Source organism: Mustela nigripes, chromosome 6 (assembly GCF_022355385.1).
Source record: "Mustela nigripes isolate SB6536 chromosome 6, MUSNIG.SB6536, whole genome shotgun sequence".
Lineage (NCBI taxonomy): Eukaryota > Metazoa > Chordata > Mammalia > Carnivora > Mustelidae > Mustela > Mustela nigripes.
Genome location: NC_081562.1, coordinates 37,282,065 through 37,305,887, shown reverse-complemented (window position 1 = coordinate 37,305,887; position 23,823 = coordinate 37,282,065). Strand labels below are relative to the sequence as shown.

Below are 23,823 nucleotides of genomic sequence, written 5' to 3'. Positions count from 1 at the left end.
CTACACATTTTTCTAACCCAAAATGATACAATTCCAACAGGAAGTACAGGTTTCCAATAAATGGGTCTATCAGAAGGTCATAAGGTTTGCAGGCAATCTAAAAATGTCACATCAGAGAGTTTTACATTGGGATATAAGTTGGGGGATGCAAGATGTCATTAGCTTATGCAAACACCGTTGTCATTAAACAAATAATATTTTCAGGTAAGTTTAGCCATGGCAAATTGCTTCAAATACTAATAAAACATAGAAAAACACTTGTATTTGAATTTCTGTTAGAATGTTAATTCAAAGTCGCTCGGTCATGAAATTTACAAAAATAGTTTCATACATTTACTAATGATGAACATAAGCTAATCAGCTGAATCAGGCTGTGGTGTATATAAACATACAGTAAATTAGAAAGCTGCTTTAAGATTAATCATTTTTATAAAAGCAGTGATAGACATTTATCTCGTGGAACTGGCAGAGAGAATTAAAAGGATAAAAAAATGAGTAACTGGCAGAGTCTAACGAGATAAATAATGATCAATTTTAGGATTCTGAAATAATTTAACTCAAGAACTTTTACTGTAGTCTCTTTTTTCTGTATCTGGAGCTTTCCATTCACAGAAATGGCAGCTTTAATTTGAAGAGGAAAATGACTTGGTCATTTCATTAAATCTGCAAATAAATGGTCATGTGACTTCAGATGAGTATCACTATCTGTTCCCCAAAAGCAAATTTCTTTACTAAGTGCTGCTTAACAGCTTTCCCACTTTACACATTTTTCTGGATCATCTTCAGCAACTAAATTTCTCTCACACTACTGAACTACAGCTGAGTTGCTCATGGATTTCAGAAGTTTCCTGATTTGCACCTTTGTTAAGTTTTAGAAATCATTTCACCTCTGGATTGATTCAAAGTGGCCAAAGTCATCTGATACCACTTTAATTTCATATTCATATTTCTTCCTTTCAAATTATGATGAATAACAGAACTTCATAGATTTAGATAAGGAAATATCATAGTAGAATCCATGTTGTTTCAGTTGGTAAGTGGAAACTGGCAAATTTTAGGTTGCTGGGGCTCTCCATGAGAACCTCCTCTGAGTCCTCATCTCACAGTAAAATTTCCTTGCTTAGTCTTATTGATTCCTTGCCACATTCTACATCGCCTTATTTTCAGTTTCCTTAAGCTCATAAAAAGTACCTCTGCTCCCATCTCCCTTAGCCAAGAACCCATATTTTCTTGGGAGGAATATCTGATATAATGCTTACATCTTTCCCCTCCAAATCAAACTTTTCTTTCATCTTTACACTACACATTCCATTCTCCTTTCTCCATTTTTTAGAGAACAGAGTTCTACAACCTGCAATTGATCTTGAAACCATGCCTAACCTCTACTGTGGCTGCCCATCAAATATTGCTTCTCCTTCATTTCTTCTTTGGCTGAAAGTATTTTCAATAGGCTATCTGTCAACATGGCCTATTTTTTCAACATTTAACCACCTTTCTCCTTCTTTGCCAAACTTCTCAAAAGAATATTACTCATCATCTCCATTTCTAAACTTCTAATTGACTCAGTCTTTTCATAATAGCTATTCTCCTTCTATTATATTTTATTGAAACTGTCTTTGTAAACCTTTCCAGTGACCTAATTGTAAATCTAACCATCTCATATTAGACATCATCTTTTATGTCTTCATGAAACATTTGACACTGTTGGCCATCTCCAGTCTCCACACTAAAAACTCTCTCATTATCTATCTCTTATCTCTTTTTTGCTTCATTAACTCTTGACATGGTTGATTTTTACATCTCTCATTTCCTTCCCAGACTTTTATTTGCGTTTTAGGGTAGGTTCCATCTTTGCCTATATCTATTCAACTTTTCCATGTTTCCATTAATTTCCATGGATTCCACAAAGCACTGGATCTAATCCCAACTCAAGAAATCATTATGGTGATTTAATGGTGTAATGTATTTATTTATTTTATTTAAAAAAATTTTTTTAAGGTTTTATTTATTTATTTGTCAGAGAGAGAGAGCAAGAGAGCGAGCACAGGCAGACAGAGTGGCAGGCAGATGCAGAGGGAGAAGCAGGCTCCCTGCCAAGCAAGGAGCCCCATGTGGGACTCGATTCCAGCACGGTGGGATCATGACCTGAGCCGAAGGCAGCCGCTTAACCAATTGAGCCAGCCAGGTGTCCCTAATGGTGTAATGTATTTAATGGAATGGCCAAAGTCCACAGTCTTATAAGTCCCACAAACACGAGCTTGCTACCTCTAGCTTCTCTCACCATTCTGATGCAATATTCTTCTAAATGAGAATGATATTAGATTTGCCCATACAAGTTCTTTCATTTTCCCTTAGGAAATAAGACCTCAAGGATAAGGCTGGTTACAGATGAAGTAGAATGAAATGCTAATTTCCTTAAGAAAATTCCAATTGAAAGTTGGTAAGTTCATTGCTTGGAATAAACAAACATAGAATGAAAGCAATATAAAAAAATATATATAGATCAGACTACAATTCAATGTAACAGTTCTTTTTATGTATAATGCAATCATGTAGAAAAGCTTTTAAAATAAGTGCACCTGTATATTCAGTGAAAATTAGTCTGTCAATTGATTTTTAATGTAACTTCAAAATAATCCATTTTGTCTCATTTAATTAAAATAATTTTAAAAGGATATGAGACTCTGCTAAAGGAGAACACATTGTTAGGAAGTAATCCATTTATTCTTCCTTGCATTTCCCTTTATTGTACATTTGTGTGTGTGTGGTTTTCCAATTTTAAGCAGTAACAAAAATACTCTGCAAGAAATAAAGACATTATTGTATTTTCTGTGCCTAAATAAACTGGACTCACTTTTTTAGGACAATGGCCTGGAAAATGTACTCAACATTAACAGTACAAGCTACCTCTGTGGGGCTATTCAAAGAGGCATAAAATGCCAGCAAATTTATATATATATTTGTAATACTGTTTTGATTCTTTCACTTATATTATTTCCCATTACTAAAAGAACAGAAGAAATGCCAGACATGGTAATACTTCTGTTTTACATAATTCAGTATTTTCTGACATCAGTCCCTTGTTTCTTTTAAAAAATCATAGTGATTTTAAAAATCTGAACCATAAACATAGGACTTTGGTTATTATATACATTTTAATATCCTTAACTTTTGAAAGTATCACTGGTCTGCAAAATTAAAAATGTGATCACATTTTTCTCTCCTTAAAAACTCTTTCTTGACTCACTGTTGCCCGTAGGAGGAAGCCCATGCTTCCCCAACTCTGCTCTGCCTAACTCTGCAGTCTAGTCCTCATCCCTCTTCCTGTCTACTTCCCTTCTTTTCCCACAAGTCCATCTGGTAAGCTCTTTAAAGTCACTCTTCAAACTCTAGGTGATTTTTTTCTCTAGAAAGATTTTGGACTTTATTGAGATACAACTGACAAATAATATTGTGTAAGTTTATCCCCAATGCACTGATTTATGTACCTATTTTTGAATGCTTACCCCAGTAAGGTTAGTTAATACACCCATCACCCCACAGAATTACCATTTTTTAGTTGTTGGTAGTGAAAACATTTAATACCTACTGTCTTAACAAATTTTAAATATACAATACAGTATCATTAACTATCATTACCATGCAGTACATCAGATCCCCTAATCTTTTTCTTTATAACTGAAGGTTTCCATCCTTTGATAAGCCTTTCCTTTTTCCCTCCTATCGCTAGCCTGGGCAACCACCAATCTACTCTATTTCTAGGACTCCAACCCTTTTAGATTCTATATATAAATAAAGTCATACAGTATTTCTTTGTCTGGTTTACTTCACTTAGTGTAATGTTTCAAAATTCATCCATGCTGCTATAAATGACGAAATTTCTCTAGGAATATGTTTATAATACTATCTGCTTTTCCTTCTTTATGCCCATACAATTAATTACTCTCTTTTGTAATATTAAAAAACCTTGTAGTTACTTTTATTTTCACATTAGTCATATTGTAGTATAATTAATTTCTTATTGTGGCAAACTGTACGTAATGTAAAATTAACCATTTTAACCAATTTTAAGTGTAGGGTGTAGTATGTTTACATTGCTCTGCAACCATCACCACTATCCATCTTAAGAACCTTTTTCATAGTCCCAAACTGAAACTCCATACCCATGAAATAACACCTTCCCACTATAAAGATTTTCAGCATCTCTATTTCTTATATTTGAGAGAATTTTGATTCATTAAATATCTGAGTTTTATTAATATACATATACCTAGTACTTAAGTCAATGCCTGGCAAACAGAAGATGCCCAATAAATACTTGTTGAACTGAGGTGTCATAATCAAAATCACACATCAGCTAATTATGTCAGCCAGCCATGTCAATTATGTCAACTTTCCAGCTCTACTCCACCCTAACACTTTACAAAAGAAAGGAAATAAAGAACATACCATCATAGTTTTTACTTTACCAAAACAAAACAACAAAACCTTCACCGCTTCCTCACTTCATTAAGTATGCATTTAAAGTATGAATTCTACTCTTTGATCATGGTATTTAGGGCCCTCTGAAATCTTAGTCCTCCCCACCTACCCATCTTCCACTTTCACATCTTTTCATACCCAAATCCTTACTGACACAGCACCATCCTCTCTACTCTAGAAACAGCCAATTTCAGGGTTTTGTTTCTGTTTTCCACCATACTGTCTACTCAGCCTGAAATGTTTCCCCCTAGTTTTAAAGACAAATCATAGATTTCTTTCAAGGGTGATCCTTCTCTGATCCTTCAGTTGAGAATAAATATCTTTATCCTCTCTGCATTTGGGGCCTGTGTTTTTCATTTATTGAGTTTTGCATTGTTATACCTTACTTACATTTATATATTCATTTTCATCTCTTGAGGGCAAATTACATGAAATCTTGCATAATGTTTCATTTATCATTGTGTTTTTTCCTATTCCTCCTGTCAGAGACTCAGAATTTTCTGCACTTGGTGGATACTCAATAATTATATTTGGAAAGAACAAACATCTTATTCATTTAATCCATATAATCAATGTAGTGTTGTTAATTGAGCATGCCTAAGGTAATTCAAACTTTAATACTAAGGAAATAGCAAAGGAACGATGTGAAAACACTGCCTAGAACAAATGCTATACAATGAAATTTGACAAATACATGTTAATCATGAGGTTCGCATCACTGTAGTGAATACAATAAACACAAATGAACAAGATGCAGTCCATTTTTCTCAGGGAACTAACAGCCTAGGCTTAGACGGATATATAATTAACTCCAATAGCTGTTGAACAGTCAAAATAGATGCTGAAGCAATGAGTTTTAGCAATTTAAACTAAGGAATGATGACTGTGGCAAGAACTCATAAAATATTTCATTAAAAAAGGTAATGTCTGAACTTGAGTTTAAATGGGGAAATATGATTTCAGTGAATGAATGAGAGTTGTGGAAGCATTCCAGGAGAGACATTAGCATAAGTAAGATACAGGAAACATGTTGGTTGATTTCAAAAACAATGAATATAATTATGTTAACAAGACCTTAGAATGACTCAGTCATGGCAGTAGGGGTAGTAGGAGTTAGAGCTAGATTTGTAGATTAGGACCATTGAAGAGGTTCTTGATATATGATTACATTATTAACACATGTGTTCATACAGTATATTGTAGCATTATGTTGTTAATGTACTAATATGGTATTTATTACATATAAGTATGTATTACATCTTAGAATATTTTGTAAGAAATAATCACTATGATTAGAGCTTTGCTTAGCAGGGTTATAACCCTGGAGAATGACACAACAGAAAGGGATAGGAAACAAGAATAAATGAAAACCTATCACAATATTCCAAGTGAAAATTAATGACACGTGAACTATAGTGGTTTTAACGTATATGCACAAAGAAGAGAGTATTGGATGGGGTTTGATTACAGACAGAGTTAAAGGTAGAGATTGGAACTGCCTGAGTACAGAGAGTTAAGACAATTTCAGAGATAACATTTTGTAGCAGAAGAGAAGGGCACCTTAAGAGAAACGACCTCTCTGGGCTCATCTATAAAATAACAGTAGTACCAAAACTCCAGGATTATTCTGCTGATACAAATGTATTTAGCACAGTGCTTAGGAATTTAAAGCTCTCAGTAAATATTACCTATGGCTATTGCTAAGTGATCAAGAGAACTATCTAGTTATGGAAAATGTCATCTAACTAAAATATCTTTATCATTTTGTTTATGTTATAATGAAGTTATTAAAAACTCAAATTTGAAAGTAATGCAGAGTACATAGGCCTACAAGAGGCAGAGACAACTAATAAATGAGAGTTTGGTATTTATATACTCAAATTTTTTCTAGTCCTACAATAATGTATTATTATTAATTATATTTGTACAACAATGGGATCATTCTATGTAACTTTTTCTTTTTGTAAAAGAAAAAGTTTTGGAGCTCTTTCCAAATTAGAACATACAGTTGCCTCATATTCTTTTGAATAAGGCTATTTATTTCATTAGTTAATGGGCCATAGGGAACCTAAGGGGACACTTGTAAAAACTAGGTGGAGTTCCAGGCCCACCAGTACATATGGCGCCTTTGTGTAAATTAGAAAACTCATTCCCTGTATGTGATGACAGATATCCAGGTGCATATCTTGATTTGCAAACCCTGAGCAAGATTTCAACCTCTCCGCCTTGCCCCCTGCTGGATTCCTGTGGCAGAAAACAGTCTCCTCAACCATTAGCACAGCTGTGTGGAAATGCCGTGAGGCTCAGAAAAAAGCAGGAATTTTGAGCTACAGATTTTGTCCTTTCTCTTTTTTTTAGCCACCGAAGTCATGGTTGTAGCCTGGGGTGTATGAGAACAAGATGAGGGCTCCATGGGAGAGTGTATAAAAAGGAAATGTATTAAACATTAACTCCAAAACATGTAGGAGAAGGGGACAAGATGAGAGAGACAGAGATAGGGACAGATACACCGACAGGCACAGAAAGAGAATAATGATATATAGATGACAGAATCAACTCTATTAAAATAATGATGATAGAATAAACTCTATTCTGTCATCTTCTCAAACTCTACATATGCATATATGTGTATGAATATAACAAGGTATATGACTATATCACTTGCAGTCTAAACCCCTGCTCTCTGATTTCTCTTTTCTAAATTTTGGAACTGAAATAATTCAGGAATATGTTTGGATAAATATCTGGACAGTTACTACCCCTACCAGAAACTTGGGAATCAAAGAGATTTGAACACTATGGTATCCTTACTTGTCAAGCTTCCTATATAAACTCAGGAAAGGTGCAGATTTGAACCATTAAGGAACACTTGTAAGTAATTTTAATTTTAATTTAAAATCTAAAGCATCAAATGAAATTTTCCCCAAACCCTTGCTCATTTAGCCATGTGCAGAATTTTGTTTGAGTCCCTGATTGTTTTTGTCTATGCTATGTATTTTTGTTTGGTCCTTAAGACTGTGTTCTTAAATTTTTTTTCTTCTTTAAAAAATTGCCCTTTATTTTCTAAAATACTTTCTTCAATTACTTCCTCTAACATTCAAATGTTATTTAGTTCCCCTTTCTAAAGCTGACAATAGTGTAAATTTTTCTAAACTTTTTGGGTCAGATTTCTAAATGTTACCTTATCATCAATACATGATACCTGGCTTATAGGGATTTCTTGTACCAACTGTTATTCTGAGAACTCAAACTGTAGGTGTCTTCTGATTTCTCTCTCTCTCTCTTTTTAATTTTCATAATGAAATCCAAGTTTCAGCTTGAAGGAAAAGCTGGCTTTTCCCCATGCACTCTCTCTTAAAATCATTAATTATTTATAAAAAAAATTTATTGTTAGAAAACTAAGGGGACTTTTCTAATCCCTTCCCCATCCTTAGATATGTGACTTCCTAAGCACGGATTCTGGTAAAGCCACCTGGAAGTTAATAAAAAAATCAAGGGGAAAAAAAATTATTGGAGTTAATAATGAGCACACAATTACTTTCCTCTTCTGTAAATGATGTAAAACAAAACAAAAATCATTTAGAAGGGCTGTAGTAATTGTAGAATCATGTTAATGATTTAAAATATACAAAGCAATCAAATGGACCATGCTGCCTACAACAGACTACAATAAAATTGGAGGCTAAATTATTGAAGATAACCGTCAAAAATCTTTCTTCCACTTTGGTTCTCTCAAGCATTGTTCTTCCATTTTATATCTGCTTGAACTATGCTGTTGTCACGTCTAGAGCAAATTTTTCAGAGCCTTACTTGAACTTGAGGAATATTTTTACTTTGGGGCACATAACTTTGCCAAGAGGTTTCACTATCCCTTTGTTACAAACAGGTTTATCACCGCATGGTAAGCAAGGCTATCACTGGAGTAGTTGTCAAAGCTTTTGTTGTTTTAGTCTTACCAATAAAATATTTTGAGGGATGTACCCAAAATAAATATACTTTTAAACATACATGAAAATCAAAATTAACAATGATAAGACACAAAATAAATGAACATTTAATATTTTTTCAGGATATTCTAGGAAAGCATATACTTACTTTATTGGTAAAACCTATTCTTTCTCCTAAAAAGACAGAGATCTTCTTGTCATTATCTATTACTTCAGAGGTTCTTTTCTTCTATGATGACTAAGAGGTACCAATCTTTTATTTCCCTTTGTTCCCTTTATTTTACTTATTTATCTAAAGCCATCCAGTTTGCTAAGCTGATCTGGTCACCAAAATTTGTGTGTGTGTGTGTGTGTGTGTGTGTGTGTGTGTGTGTGTGTATTTTCTTTTTTAAACTGTTGTGCTGCCATTTGTTTTTGACGCCGCTAAAATTTAGTTCACATGGAACTCATTATTCCTGCATTCAAAAGTCCATTTTTTCTAATGTTTAAATTGCTAACCTAGAACAAACAAAGGTTAACTTTAAACTTGTTTAATTGAGCTAGATTATTTTAAAGAACAAGGTAATTTATACTTGAGATTTTTATCATGGTTTAAAAATGTGTATTTGTACATACAAAGCAAATGCAAATATTATTTTAATAAGAATGCCTTGATAATATTTATAATTAATGACATTAGCCTCCCATATCTTTAATAATTCAAAACTAAAAAGATTTTATAGGATTATTTTAATAGGTCTACTACTAGCAATACCAATATTTACATCACTGGAATAAATTTCTGGAGAGAAAAGTAGCCTTATAAGTAAATGTTAGAGAGAGAAAAAGAGATGGGGCTATTTTGGTGACCTACACAGGTTATTTTTCATACATTTTATATATTTAAATGTATTTTTATCTATATATCTATGTCTGGTCTAATGACCCAACTTCATTTGTGTCCTAAAAACCAAAGTTAGCAAATTTTTCTAAAGAAAAAAACAACTCTTTAAATGTCAGAGATGGTTAGAGTACTTTAGTCATGAATGAGAGCAAGAGGAGTGGATTCAGTGATGCCACTAAACATGGGCAGAAGCTCTGAGAAGATAAGAATAAGAACCTTAAGGGAAGTATATTTATATCTCCAAGGAGTCAACTTCCTTTGTGACATTTTCTAAGTTTCACAGATATTTGACATGTTTTCCAACTTCGGAGCTGTGTTTTAATTTTTGAAACGACTGCTATTCTGACTGCAGTTTTTCTAAGCCCCTTTGTCACTAGTTTTTGGTAATTATCTTTTCATCTCTTAGTGACAGATCCGACTCACCAGAAATCAGAAAACATGACCCTGGCAACTAGTTTCAACAGACCTTGTTCAGTGGCATATACAGAATGTCATTTATTTTTTGTGACAGTTTTAATAAAAGTGACGTGAAACACAAGGGCTATAATGTTAGTGATATTGCACCTCAAAAGAGGAGAAAGTTTGGTATGTTACCTCCTGATTAGCAGCAGCTAGTTCTTCTTCCAGTGCAGAGACTCTTTCTAAAGAAACCCTCAGTCGCTCCCTTACCTAGAAGAAAAACCAAAATATGTGCAGTAATGTACATCCCATACATGTTAAACTGTGCTGAATCCATCAATACCATTATCAGAGACAGTCACATTTGGCAAATTACTAAAGTCTTTATAGCCTTTAGTGCTCATAAACACTATGAATACATTGTCACCTTATAGCATCACTATATCAAGGGATTTCCTTATAAGCAAGTCATTTTAGTGCTCCAAAGACAGAATTTTCAATGGGGTTGGAGATAGACCTGCTTGTTCTTAATCCTGACTCATAGTAAGTGGAGGCAAAGTTCAAGAGTACGTTATGAATTCATCTAAAAAATAGAGTCACTGATTAAGTAGGACATAGGTAAAAAAAATTTCTACTTTTTAAAAAATAATACATGAGCTTCATTTGGTATAAATAACTTCATAAAGGGTTCTTAGAACCTGAAAAATGTCCATTACACATACATTTTGTTAATTAGAGGTCTATATTGTTACTTAGGGATTGGCAAGCACTTGCTTCCTCTGGAATTCCTAACCAGCTTCCAGATATCAAAGGTTAAGGCAATATATTCTGTAGAACCAAAGACTCTGCACATTTCGTTTGAAGATAATTATGATTTGAAGATAATTACAATTTGCAAATGTTTCATACATAAATGAAACACAAAGCAGTTTCTCAATTCTTGCTTTCTTAGAACTTCTAAAACTGATTTAGATCTGATTTATGTTCAGATCTTCAGATATGCTCTTTATTACATATATTGAAAATGAGATATTTTTGATCATGTAAAAAATTTAAGAAATTCAGAGAAAGAAATTTGAATTAAAATGAATGTCTCTAGTGGCTTAATTCTTAGAAAAGAACCAACAAAATTTATAGCTTTAACTTGAGATGCAATTCACGGTGAATTTTTTTTTTTAAAGATTTTATTTATTTATTTGACAGACAGAGATCACAAGTAGACAGAGAGGCAGGCAGAGAGAGAGGAGGAAGCAGGCTCCCTGCTGAGCAGAGAGCCCGATGTGGGGCTTGATCCCAGGACCCTGGGATCGTGACCTGAGCCGAAGGCAGAGGCTTTAACCCACTGAGCCACCCAGGCACCCCCATGGTGAATTTTTTATTATGAGTTAACATAGTTTTTTTTTTTTTTCACATGGGAATGTTATAGTATTTGTGAAGTTAGCATGTATTTTAATATACTGTTATATTTTTATAAACTAATTTTATTAATTCAATGATAGTATAGTTTAATGAATAACATTTTTTAAAAAAATAAGATTTAATTGAGAACATAATATATAGCTTAAGTAATATAGTTTAATAAATTATTAATACATGACATAGGTTAAATAAAAAACTATATTTTAAAAACTTACCTAACAATTTTAATGTTGCATTATAAAATTATTTTCCAATTAGTAAACAGACAAAAAAACTAATATCCTCTTAATCTAGAATCTAATTAGAAATTTTTAAAAAAAATCTCAATCATATTTTTGTGCTATATAATGATAACTGATACATATTCAGGGGGCTGGGTGCACTTAACTCCTGTAATACATCTTGAATAAGAAAGCATAATAATCTGAGAGGAGTTTAATATTAATTTTATTTAGTTATGCTGAAATTCTCTGAAAATTATTAATATTACATAAATTGATATTTGATATCAAAGATAATTATACAGGATCTTTCCTGATACTTAGATATGCGAGATGAACTGCTAGGTACCAGTTCCGTTAAACAAATAATTGTTCATTAAAATGGATAAAACTAACGCTGATTAATAACTGAACAAGAACTACTTCAAAGGAAATCTTTGATGATTTGACCTGGGGAATACTTTTCTTATGAGTAGCTTGGATACATGCAAAAGAAGCAAATATCCTGAAGGTTGAAAATAAGGTAGATTGCTGTTATGTGGAAAGCAGAAATCAGCAAAGACTTTAATAGATGTAGTTGCTATTTAAAGGGATGACTATAAAGTTTTATGCCCACTTCCTAAAGTACCAACTATAAAATACGGGTGTTCTGAGTGAGAAATGTCTAAGAATCCTAGTGGATGAGAACATCCTATGGAACAGTCTAAATGTAACTTAACGATCTCACTATATGCAACATTGATCAGATCACATTTAGATGGCTGTGAAGAGGTGAAGGTGTCTATTTTAAGATACACTGATACACCGGAATGTGTCTAAAAGAGTCCTTCAAGTCATATAAAGAATGGCTGAAACCAGATGATCTTTTAGGTTAAAGCATCTTTCTGACTTTCTTTGTTAAACTAATAATCACAGAAAATATTCTAAACTGGCTCCTATTTACAAGTTAAGCATTTTTATTCTCATATTGAGCCTCCATGAAGTAAAAATCATTAAGCTGATAAAACAATTTGAAAACAGAATCAACCCTCAATAAATTTAGAATGGTATCTATAGCTTGAGATCTTATCACCCACAAAGTAATGAATCTAAAGCTCTCTTTATGAGAAAATAAAAACAACTGAATATATTCTGAATTAGCTGTAAATGTAAGAATTGGTGTTGTAATTATCAGTGCTTTAGTCACATTTATATGAGAATAAATTATTCTCTGAATTTAATTCATTTTGCACTAATCTCTGGTAAACTGATAAGGGAAAAAAAAAAAAAAAAGTAAGAACCAAAGGAGAAAACTTTTTCAGGGTATAAAGAATCTTGATATCTTACCTTGTCTACATAGCAAAAACTGCATTTATAGGAAAAAAAAAGATTATTATCTCTGACAACCATTTTAGTTTTTTGCTTTGCTATGCTAAGCATAGCACCAGCAGAATGCCATAGTTACCTATATTTTCCTTGTTAGATTTGGTGTTCTTGTGGAGCTATCTAGAAATGATTGACATGTGATGACAAATTATAATTTTAATTTTTTTCCTAAATGTAAGTGCACAGCTGATAGCCTTAGCTCTCTATGTAACTGTTTCTGATTTTTTTACTATTTAACCACATTCAATTAATCCATGGTCTGTGTAGTCTTTAAGTTCATGTATTTCGGTTATTTATAGAGCTAGAGCTATAGTATAAACTACAAGATATTTCTGTACATGTAGAATTTTTTATTTTTAATTTCATCTGTTATATCAGTTTTCTTCATAAGGGCATATTTCTTCAAAATAACTCAAGAATTTTTTTTCCCAAAAGATGTTTCAAGGCTACTTACATTTTTAAATCGCTCAGGATTTAAAATAAAATAAGTCCCTAAAAATAACAAATATGTCTCAGAATAAAGAGGAACTCTGGTGGAAGAAGCATACATTCCAAATTAAAAGTAAGGCATGGCAGGGTTTCATTTTGGAATTACCATTCTTATAACAGAAAACATTATTAAAAAAATCTCCTTCGACCAGAAGTTCAAATCCAGTTTTGGTACTGTGATAGCAGACCATAGAAATATATGTAGAGTGCATATATATTTACTGTTTTTTTCTTATCTTTAAGATAAGCAGAGTATCTTTAATTTTGCTTATATTCTCCAGGCATAGCCAATATGTTTTAAAAACAAAAAACAAAAAAACAAAAATAGTCAATGATGTCTGAATGATTGCAAAACACATGGATATCGCTTTCCTCCAGCCCACAAAATTGGTAAACATAGTGGAGAGTGATGTCAAAATTATTGTTGGTCTTAGCTAATTGTGAAAATTTATCCTACAACTCAATGGACATATAAATAAAGACATTTATAATGAAGATTGCCAGTCACTGTAATTGTTTACAGCTATGTTCAATTTTTTAGACTTTATTTAGTTCTTCATGTGTAACTTTATCCTCTGTGGTAAAGTTGGTAGTGTCTTGTCCTGAAGACAAGGTTAATTGCACCTTCTTCTGATCATCTCTATAATAGCCATACTACTTAAATTAGGATATTGTAATCTGTGTCCCCACCCTCCCTATCCTCTTGAGTAGCTGTGAGCTATTCTTATGGAAATTTTCTATGAAGGCAGAGATTAATCCCTCAATAACTAAATAGAATGCTATTTAAAACAAGCATGTGGATCAACAGTGACACCAATATCCTTACTTAGCTTGAAAGTTTTAACAAATATTGAAATTTACTCACATCAATAGTAATACTCATTAACATTTAATGAGCACTTGCGGTATGCTAAGTACTGGCTAAGAGTTTTGCATGTCAGATCCTAATTAATCCTCATGACAATTCTAAGAGGTACATACTATGACTATCTTCATTCAGAAGAAGAGGAAACAGATGTATAGAGAAGTTAAGTCACTTGTCCATATCTGTCCAACTCCAGAATCCAAGCTCATAACACTTTCCTTCAGACTGTCAGCAATACTGAACTGATAATCAGTTCAGTTGCCCCTTGGATTCATCAATGTCCATGGCACTCCCAGTGAGTTAGTAAATGCTATTATAGCTCCTGGGGCCATTATAAATGCTTCATTTAGTTATACTAAGCTCACTGAACGTCTACATAGTAAATTATTTCTAAATTTTAAGTTGTACAATTATTTCTTCCTTAAATGTACTCATACCCATCAGGTTGTCCTCAATATTCTTTATAGCCTTACATACATTCTTTCATAAAAGCATCCCTCAGGTGTTGTGGAAATGCTTACAGAGAACATGTAAAATCACACATTCTCAAGCACTTTCATTAAAGCCATTCAAAACTATTACACTTTCTCTGGAGAGGCCATGCTCTTCTTACATCTCTGGGTTGTCTTACATATTGATCCTAGTGTGTAGAGCATCTTTATGATTCTGCTTCAAAAATTCCTACACATTCTTTAATATTCAGACCAAATGTCTTCCCCTCTGTGCATTCTTGAATTTTTCATCATTTTCTCAAGTAGAATTAGTCATAACTTTTCTGTTGCTCCATACTGCATTGTACATATTTTTTCTTAACATGACCTATTACGAACATGAATCTCTAGTGCTATGAACTCTTCAATTGCAAGAAGGATGTCTGATCTATTTTTGTGTGGCCAAATATCTGTCCTACATATAATAGATATTCCATAAATATAGTCTTCCAAATTTTTAACAATGTACTTTTGTAATAAGAAAGGAAATGTAAAACTAAACATTAAATAAATTGATCATCTGATATTTGATATATTTATCAAGGATCCCTATATAATATCAATTTTTGTTCTATTCAAAATTATTCATAAACTACTTATCTTTCACAGCTACAATGAAAATAAGCTATAATTTCTTAATAATCAGAAGATAGAATTATAGTTATCCTTTTGCACATACTTCACATAATCCCCACTGTAAGAACATCTGAAAGACCAATGATAAAAGTATCTATGTACATAAATATTAACTACAGCACAAGTGTCTGCACGCTCGAAACCTAGATATAACTGGATAATAATCCCTTATTTGGATTTTAATACTCAGAACTTGTCAGGTACTTTCTAATGAAGTGCCCCAATTCCCACTCTACAGAATCCCAAAGCTTTATTAATTTTAAAAAGTTAATTCTTTAACATTTGACTAAATTAAAATCATGTCATAAGCCTTACTAATCTCCAAAGGATATTATCATCATATTGGCTTATTTATGTCAGCAGAAGTTATATGAGTAACAGCTAAGAAAAGCTTATTGCTACTTTTAAAAAGACCTAAGGCAGGCTTTTCCACTAATATCTTATGCTATGATATGCAGAGACTCTTCAAAATGTATATTCAGAAGTAAGATATCAGAGATCTAAAAAAAAAAGTTTGCTTCCAATATTAATCTCCAAAGGTTGGAGTATATCCAATTTGCCCCTCAATGTATGTTAAACTGTCAGTTAGCAGTGCCCTGTGTTGGCATCTATAGACATGCACTTCAGAGAGCCACTAGAAGCAGAGAAAGAGAGAGGAAGAGAGAGGGAGACTGAACGACCATATTAAATTTCAAATGGCCATTTGGACTAGGCCTGTAATGTACCATAATGCAAGTATAACTTGATAAGTCATAGATTCAGCACCAATAAAAACAACATGGTTATGCGTATGACCCACACACACACAATAATCCAGCTGCACTTAACAAAATGATATTCCTATAATTCAAATGGGTTTCTCTGTACTGATTTACATCAGGAGTCAGTTGAGTCACGGGATGAAGAAAAGGAGCTAGATACTGATGACAAAAGCACTGTTAAGCTTGAAGTCTTTTGTCAGTACTAGAACTTTTAGAATTAGTAGATAGAGTTTATTATTATTATTATTATTATTATTATTTACATTTCAGCTTGATTGAGGTATAACTGACACATACAATTGCAAGAATCCTTTATCAATACTATACCTTTTCATCCAAGGCCTTGTGGTGCTCAAACAAAGATTTCAGTGCCTTGAGGACCTCGACCTCACTGGAGACTCCTGAGGGGGACTGGGCTTGCCGTTTCACCACTGTCATTCTGAGTGACCTTTCATGTCGGGACACGAGGCATTCCAAGTGCTCCAGTAACAGCTATTGGGTTTAACAGAAAATGCAATTATCCTAAACATAATTATCTTAAGAGCATGAGTCACTAATGTTCATAACTGCTACTGTAAATGATTGCAGGTTTGCATAGTATCTAATGACAGTCTCCGATTTTATCACAGGTAGCAGCAAAGAAGCAAAAACCTGAGTCTAAGACATGCACCAGGAACCAGGGTTCCTAATTACATTAAAGTTAAGTCCTATTTCTAGCATATAACAAATTACTCATTTAAGAAATATCATGTAAGGTCTGATCCATTCTTTTAGACAATTTATTAATTTAAGTATTAATTCAGTATTAATTCAGTAGAAATACACCACAATAGAACACGTGATCAAATAAATAATTATTAAAGAACATGGCACAATGCACGATGATTGTGTTAAGAAAAAAGTATTAAAAGTCAAAACCAATTAAATTTACATTTGGTCATGGAAAAAGTCTTGCAAAGAAGGTAGTGAGCATAATATAATCACCATGTTGCTTTGAATGTGATTCTAGTGATAATCACATTTGTAGAGTGATTATAGTGATGGTTACAATCACATGTTGCTCTAATGATTATAGGGGAAATCACCAATGACTTTATTCACAATTAATTCTTTATAGAAATAGAAATAATAGAAAAATATATGCAATCAACTGGGATACAGTAACCAAGATTTGCAATAATCACTCAGGAAAAGGAGGTCAAAGGGCATGCTTTTTAAACTGTCTGCTCTGGAACCTACATTCACCCAGAGTAGCCTCTAGAGCCATGATTAAGTCGGGAGAAAGTCCAGTGAACACTGTTTCAGTCGTCTGTTTTAACATTTTCCAAAGAAATTTTACTTTTCAACGTTTTGTGAATTGGGGCCTCACTTTTTGTTTTGTTTCATAAAGGGAGTTCAGCTGCTAAAAACAAAGATACATTAAAAAAACAAAAACAAACCACCTGCTGGTTTAACTTCTCAGTTATTGAGATTCTGCCAGGGAACAACAATACATAAGCAGGAAGTTTTTGTAGGAGAGATTTTCAGAAGGATACTGAAAAGCATAGGCTAACAAATGGTGTCTAGGTAAAATAAAGTAGAAATCACTCAAACAAAAAAGGAAAAAGAAGATATAAACAAGATCCTGGGATGGAAGGAAGGAAAGAAAAAAAAATGTGCAGGCTTTTTCCTAAAGCTTACATTTCCTAAAGTAGTGAAAAGTTTTGTTTTTCACAATGTCATTGTTAGATTCTGTGTCACATATTAGTGTCACCTTTCTTAGTCCTTAATAAATAAATTTCTCTCCATTCACCATCACTAATTATGGTTCAAAGTGTCAGAAAACTTTGCCATGCATTGGCACAAAAGAACAGACACACCCAAGATCTTAAATGTATATAGATCAGTAGGTAGGGATCATATTTAAGGGCCAAAATAATATCAATAGTTCCTCAGTATGATGATGACACAATATTTTCAAAGAGCTTTCCTTTTACTGATCAATCCCTAATTATACTCCTGGTTTTCTACTCTCTTGAATTCTACAGATACATGTATGCAGTGGTTAAATCCAACAGGTTCTGGGATTTTGTGTGAACTTAACCCTGAAATAGAGTTATGAGAGCTGTAAAGAGGAGAGACCTACTTTGCCTAGGGCAGCAAGCGCGTTTCATTGAGAGGGTGATGTTTAAACTGAGACTTAAAGAATGAGAAAGAGCTGGCCAAATGAGGAGCCAGATGAAGGACTCTAGGCAAAGGGTACAACACAGGCTAAGGCCTGGCTTCCTGAGGAACTGGAAGGAGGCTGGTGTGGTTAGAGCAGAGTTTGTTAAAGAAAGACCAACATCAGATAAGCAGGGTTAAGTTGAAACAAAGCCCTATAACTTATGTGAAGCAGCTGGCTCCCCAGTCAACCTTTCAAAGCCCAGATCTTCAAGTTATCCCCTGCAATGGTGTGCTAAAGCTGTCTCATACCAGCTTGCTAGAGTGGCTAATTCTCAGGATTTATTATTATTAGATGGCTTTAAATAATAAATAATAAATTTATTATTATTTATTATTAATTTGATGGCTAATTCTCAGGATTTCTGGCAGCCAGTAGTTAAAACACAATAATTGTTAAAGCTTAAATTATGTAAGCTTATAATTAAATAAAAACATTTTAAAAGGTAAGCACTCAAAATGTATTACTTCCTAATTATATTACTAAATTCCAAGTTTTTAATGAAAACTCATGTTCTTTGGATTGTTTAATTCTATTGTATTTGAATGGTAGAGATATTACAGGCTGGTTCCAATTATGCATCATTTCCCAGCTCTGCATTCAGTAACATCACGTTGGTAGTTGGAAATCAGCTACACTGGAAGTAGTTACTCCATGGGAATTCCAAACGCTATACAGATGAATGTGTTTTTGTTTTTTTTTCTTGTGAAAAAAAAAAATCATTTACCAGCACATTCAGTGTCACTAGTCATCAAGTCATCAGAGCTGGGAGTGCAAATGTTCTCTCCTTTCTGGATCCCTGACTCAGAATCTTTGAGTACAGTAAAATGTTGTTTGTGATGTTAAGTTTTGGGGTAGTTTGTTATGAAACAAGAGCTAATCAGAAGATCCTCTCTAAAAGTATCTATAACCATTATTCTGAGGAAAGAAGAATACCAAATGTCTTGGATATTAGCTCTAAATAAGGACTAATTCTTTGGTACCCTCTGTTGCAGAGGTTTTTGATAATCTGAAAGACATAAATGATTCACCTTTTGGGTATCAGTCTATTTCTTTGGCCGCCATCACATTTGCTCAATGGCCATAAAAAAGTGCCTATGATTTCAGGGATAGAAGTTACTCATTGACCTGGCAAAATGTGCTGCTCACAATTAAGGTTGATAGGGTTATCACCACAGCTGAAGGGCCAACTGATTAGCTGCAGCCATCAATTCTGAACCTATTTCATAATGTATACCTAGAGACCAGCTAGTTACCCTGAAGCAAGGAGATTACAGCAAATCCCTTCCATCAAGGAGGGGGCAACTCTCTATTCTTAATGTAATAAATGTTTTCTTTCTGGATATGGATTTGCCTTCTCTAATGGCTCTGCTTCTCCTCGCAATACCATCTTATCAGATTTTTGCTTACAGTCTTATCATATATGACATTACCTCTGAACAAAAAAAGAGAAAAAAAGAACATGCATTTTGCAGTGAAAGGAGTAATGCAGTTGACTAATGCTCCCAGCCCGGTTGCACCGTGCTATCATATCATTCAGAAGCAGGTGATCCTACAAATGGTTAAATGATCCAAGGAAGAGTCTATCTTATTAATTCTTTCTTGGAGATCACACATGGCTAGGCTGGAGAGCTACCATCCTGAAATTAGTATATACTTAGAGTTGGTGATGAGTATATATTGGTTCATATACAGATGTCCAGGAATGAAGGCTTAGAATTGGAATTTATAATAAGCAATAGGACTTTTTAACCACTTGGAGAAGAGGGGATCTTTTTTGTTATTGTTATTATAGCTTATACATAATGTAAATTAAGTTATTCTCCCCTTTTATTCTATTTTATATTAGGTATTTGATTCTGATTAACATTAAAGTAGTCCATAAGCTACAGAATATTAATACATGACTGAGATTTAATAAGAGCAGGAATGTACAAATGGAAGAACCCTGGTCATGTAGCTGGATGCATGTATCTTCTTTTTTGAGAAAAGGTGATTTTGTTTTTGCCTAAGAAATACGGTTTGTATTGCAGGGCGCCGGGCTGGCTCGGTGGATTAAAGCCTCTGCCTTCAGCTCAGGTCATGATCCCAGGGTCCTGGGATCGAGCCCCGCATCGAGACCCGCATCGAGCCCCGCATCAGGCTCTCTGCTCAGTGGGGAGCCTTCTTCCTCCTCTCTCTGCTTGCCGTTCTGCCTACTTGTGATCTCTGTCTGTTAAATAAATAAAATCTTCAAAAAAGAAAAAAAAAAAGGAGTACGGTTGTATTGTTGGGTAGATAGATATATGTCAGTACTGCTGTTGTTAGAATTTTAACATGGAAAAGATATAATAAAAGTTAGGTTGTAGTTGAGTCTTGGTATTTGTGGTTGCCCAAAATCTTCTGTACATACCCTCCATCTTTGATAATTTCCTGAATGCTGAACATCATCTTCCCAATACTGGAAACAAAAAACACTTCCCTGGGATGTTTAACCACTAGGTGGCAGACATGTGACTTAAGAGTCATGCAACCAGAGCCACCCACACAGGACAGATCCTGAAGGGAGCCCAGTGAGGAACCATGCTAGGCTGGGGGCCCATTTCGTTGGTAGTAGCAGAGGCTACATGTTTCTAGGACTAGGAATGTAAGGAAAACTCACAAGGCTAAGAAATATGGCCCTAGGCATTGTGCATGGAAACTAGGTTTGGAGATTTCTAGGTTTGGAGATTTCTTATACTCCTTAATGTCTTCCTGATTAAAACAGTTAAAAGCTGTACTGTTTTATGCAATTAGGATAATATATATACATCTATCTTTCTATCTATATGTATATGTTATAATATAAAACGTTATAACATATAATAATAAAACCAAGAAATGTGTTACTAATATAAAACCGATTTCTTAGAGGCTTAACAATTTAGCTCATCCTCAATACTCCTCAATACTTAGAAAAATATTCTATAGAATATATGTTCAATATTCATTTGTTGAATTGAAGTAAGATAAACGTAAGTTATCTATTCTGGAGAATGAGGCCAAAATGTTCAAATCTAGCATATATCCATGGCTTCTAAGCTCAGAAATCAAAATAAATGAAAAATAAAGAAGAACTCACAAAGATAACACTAACAAGCTACTAATTGTACACCTTTGCTAGGAGCTACACTTTAATCTAATATTTAATAAGTTTTGCAGAAGGCACTCTCTTTGGTCTACCTAAGGGATTACAAGGATTGCATAAATGACCACTAATCCTATGTTAGGATTCATTTTAAATGACCACAGCCTGCATATATGCAAATGTATCACAGTATATGTACATATGTACATATTGCATCATTGGAAATTTCTTAACTAAATTTCTAAAATTATACAACCTCTTACTAGATTTGAATTCAGCATAATGTCAGCTGCTGTCATATGGCCACAGAACACAACACTAACACCTGAGAATGAGAGACGTAAATTAGTTGCTTTTATGCTCAGTGAACTCAACATCCTCTACTCTCAACTACTGTTTACAGTTCCCTATGGTTCTATGTAGACATTTGAATCCCACACTGCAATAGCTGTTGGGAGGGTGTATGTCCAGTCCCTCTTCTGTTTATCATACCCTAGCAGAGCACTTTCAGATATCCGTACACCTGCATCCACACATGTATCTTTACCTGCCTTGGCTATGAAGCTCTTTCTTTCTCAACTGGACTGTACTTTCAATTCATTAAGGAAACATGTTTGGAGGGATTTTATTAACTAGTGTAGACAGAGGCTTGTCAAGAATGGGAAGCTTCTCTTTAGTTATAACAGTTGTCTCATTGTATTTAAATGTTCATTTATATAATTTCGTGGCTGAAAACAAAAGTAAAGGCATGGTAAAGAATGCTTCAAATTAAATCTTTAACTTAAATTAAGGGTCATTAAGTTTTTTAGTTGATGACCTGTAATCGGAAATTACAGCTTCATTATTTATAATTAACATTAAGAGTAGCTCTTGAAATCATAACAGCTTTAACTTTCTTTTAACTGATTTTATTTATTCATTCACTCACTCACTCACTCACTCACTCATTCAAAGAGAGAGAGGGAGAGAGAGAATCTCAAGCAGACCATACTGAGTGCAGAGCCTGACCTGAGGTTCATCCTGGGGCTTGACAGGAGGTCTACCTCATGACCCTGAGATAAAGACTTGAGCTAGAATCAAGAGTTGGAGGCTTAACCAACTGAGCTCCCTTCTAACTTCTTTTTCAAAGCCTCACAATAGCTACTTTCTATAACACTGCCAATAATAAAAAACTTTCTTTAAGATACTCAGCCACAAAAACAGTTAAAACAGTTCTAAAGCAACAATATAAATTCTCCACTTTGATATTAAGAAATAATAACTAGTTTACTATTCCTGGTTTTCTTTTACTTTTTCATTAATTAGCTCTGCCAAAATATGGTAAGGTTCAGTAGTCAATTTGAGTTAAGTTGAAATAATGACAGGAGTAAGTTATTTTCTATACATATAATTTGCCTAAATATGGTCAGAGAAGTTTTAGAAATAACAAATTTTATTTAATCAGTTTTTCTACACTTTTATCAGTGTGAAAATATTAAACAATAAAGTTTTTTAAAAGAATATTTTATTTATTAATTTGAGTGAGAGAAAGAGAACAAAAATGGGGAGGGTCAAAGGGAAAATCAGACTCCCCACCGAGCAGGGAGCTCAATGTGGGGACTCTGGGATCATGACTAAAGTCAAAGGCAGATACTTAACCAAACTGAGTCACCCAGGTGCCCCAAAAATAAAGCTTTTTGAATGGTTCTGTAAATACTCTCTATAATTTTTGAAATTTCTATTTTTGTACAAACATTAATATTAGAATGATTTTATTTGGATGTCCTCAATTTAATTACTTGAGGCAGCTGAATATAGTGATTACTTTCATTTCTTTCATTCATTCATTTTTTTTGAGCTGGGAACCAGGTGTTGCTATAGCGACAAAATGATAAATGGCCAAAACTTTCAGCTCTGACATCAGAATAAATACCTCATACATTACTTTGCATACAATTAATGCAAAATAAAATACTGAACATTAGAACTGAACTATAAAATAATGAACAAACTCTGTTTTTCCCTAAACACGAGCTCTTGTATCATGTATGATTTGTGAGTGACATTAGGTATATGTGTTCTTAAATACATAGCCAGTGGTTAAGCTGAGGAGTTGATTCCCTATATGTGTCACTTAAAAGCCATGTGGCAGCCTGGGCAAATTATTTATATGCTAGTTTTCCCATAAATTAAGTGGGGATAATAAGATTGCTGTAAGGATAAACAAAGTGGGTTAAACCTACAAAACACTTAAGAAAACATTTCACAGGTAACTAAAGTTAGCTATATAATATTACCATTCTTATTATTTGATACATCAGATAAACTTTATCCATTGAACTTCCTCTGAAACGTCTATTTTCTATTTGCACAAGATATAATTCATTCAAATATTATACAGTAGAGCCCTTTCTCATCTACTGTTTTCGATGATATTCAAAATTAACACACATACTCTATCCTCTAGGAGTTCTCCTTGTGGACTGTCTTCTTTTGTGTTATTTGTCAGTTCATTAGCATATGTTAAGTAGTCAAAATGGAAAGAGTCACAGGTATCAGGACTCTGGAAATTGAGAC

At 33.6% G+C, this 23,823-nt stretch overlaps 1 protein-coding gene across 11 annotated transcripts in view; it reads right to left on the bottom strand.

The window, feature by feature from the left end:
• The window catches only part of PPFIA2 (PTPRF interacting protein alpha 2), a 493,640-nt gene that overhangs the window by 178,203 nt on the left and 291,614 nt on the right, over positions 1–23,823 (bottom strand). For 9 of the 11 annotated variants that reach the window (XM_059402392.1, XM_059402391.1, XM_059402394.1 and 6 more), the window contains 2 exons: positions 16,286–16,450; positions 9,907–9,981 (listed from right to left, as the gene is read on the bottom strand). In XM_059402392.1, the coding sequence (XP_059258375.1) occupies positions 9,907–9,981; positions 16,286–16,450 (240 nt within the window). The remainder of the gene's footprint in view (positions 1–9,906; positions 9,982–16,285; positions 16,451–23,823) is intronic. The other 2 variants (XM_059402396.1, XM_059402399.1) reach the window with 1 other exon arrangement.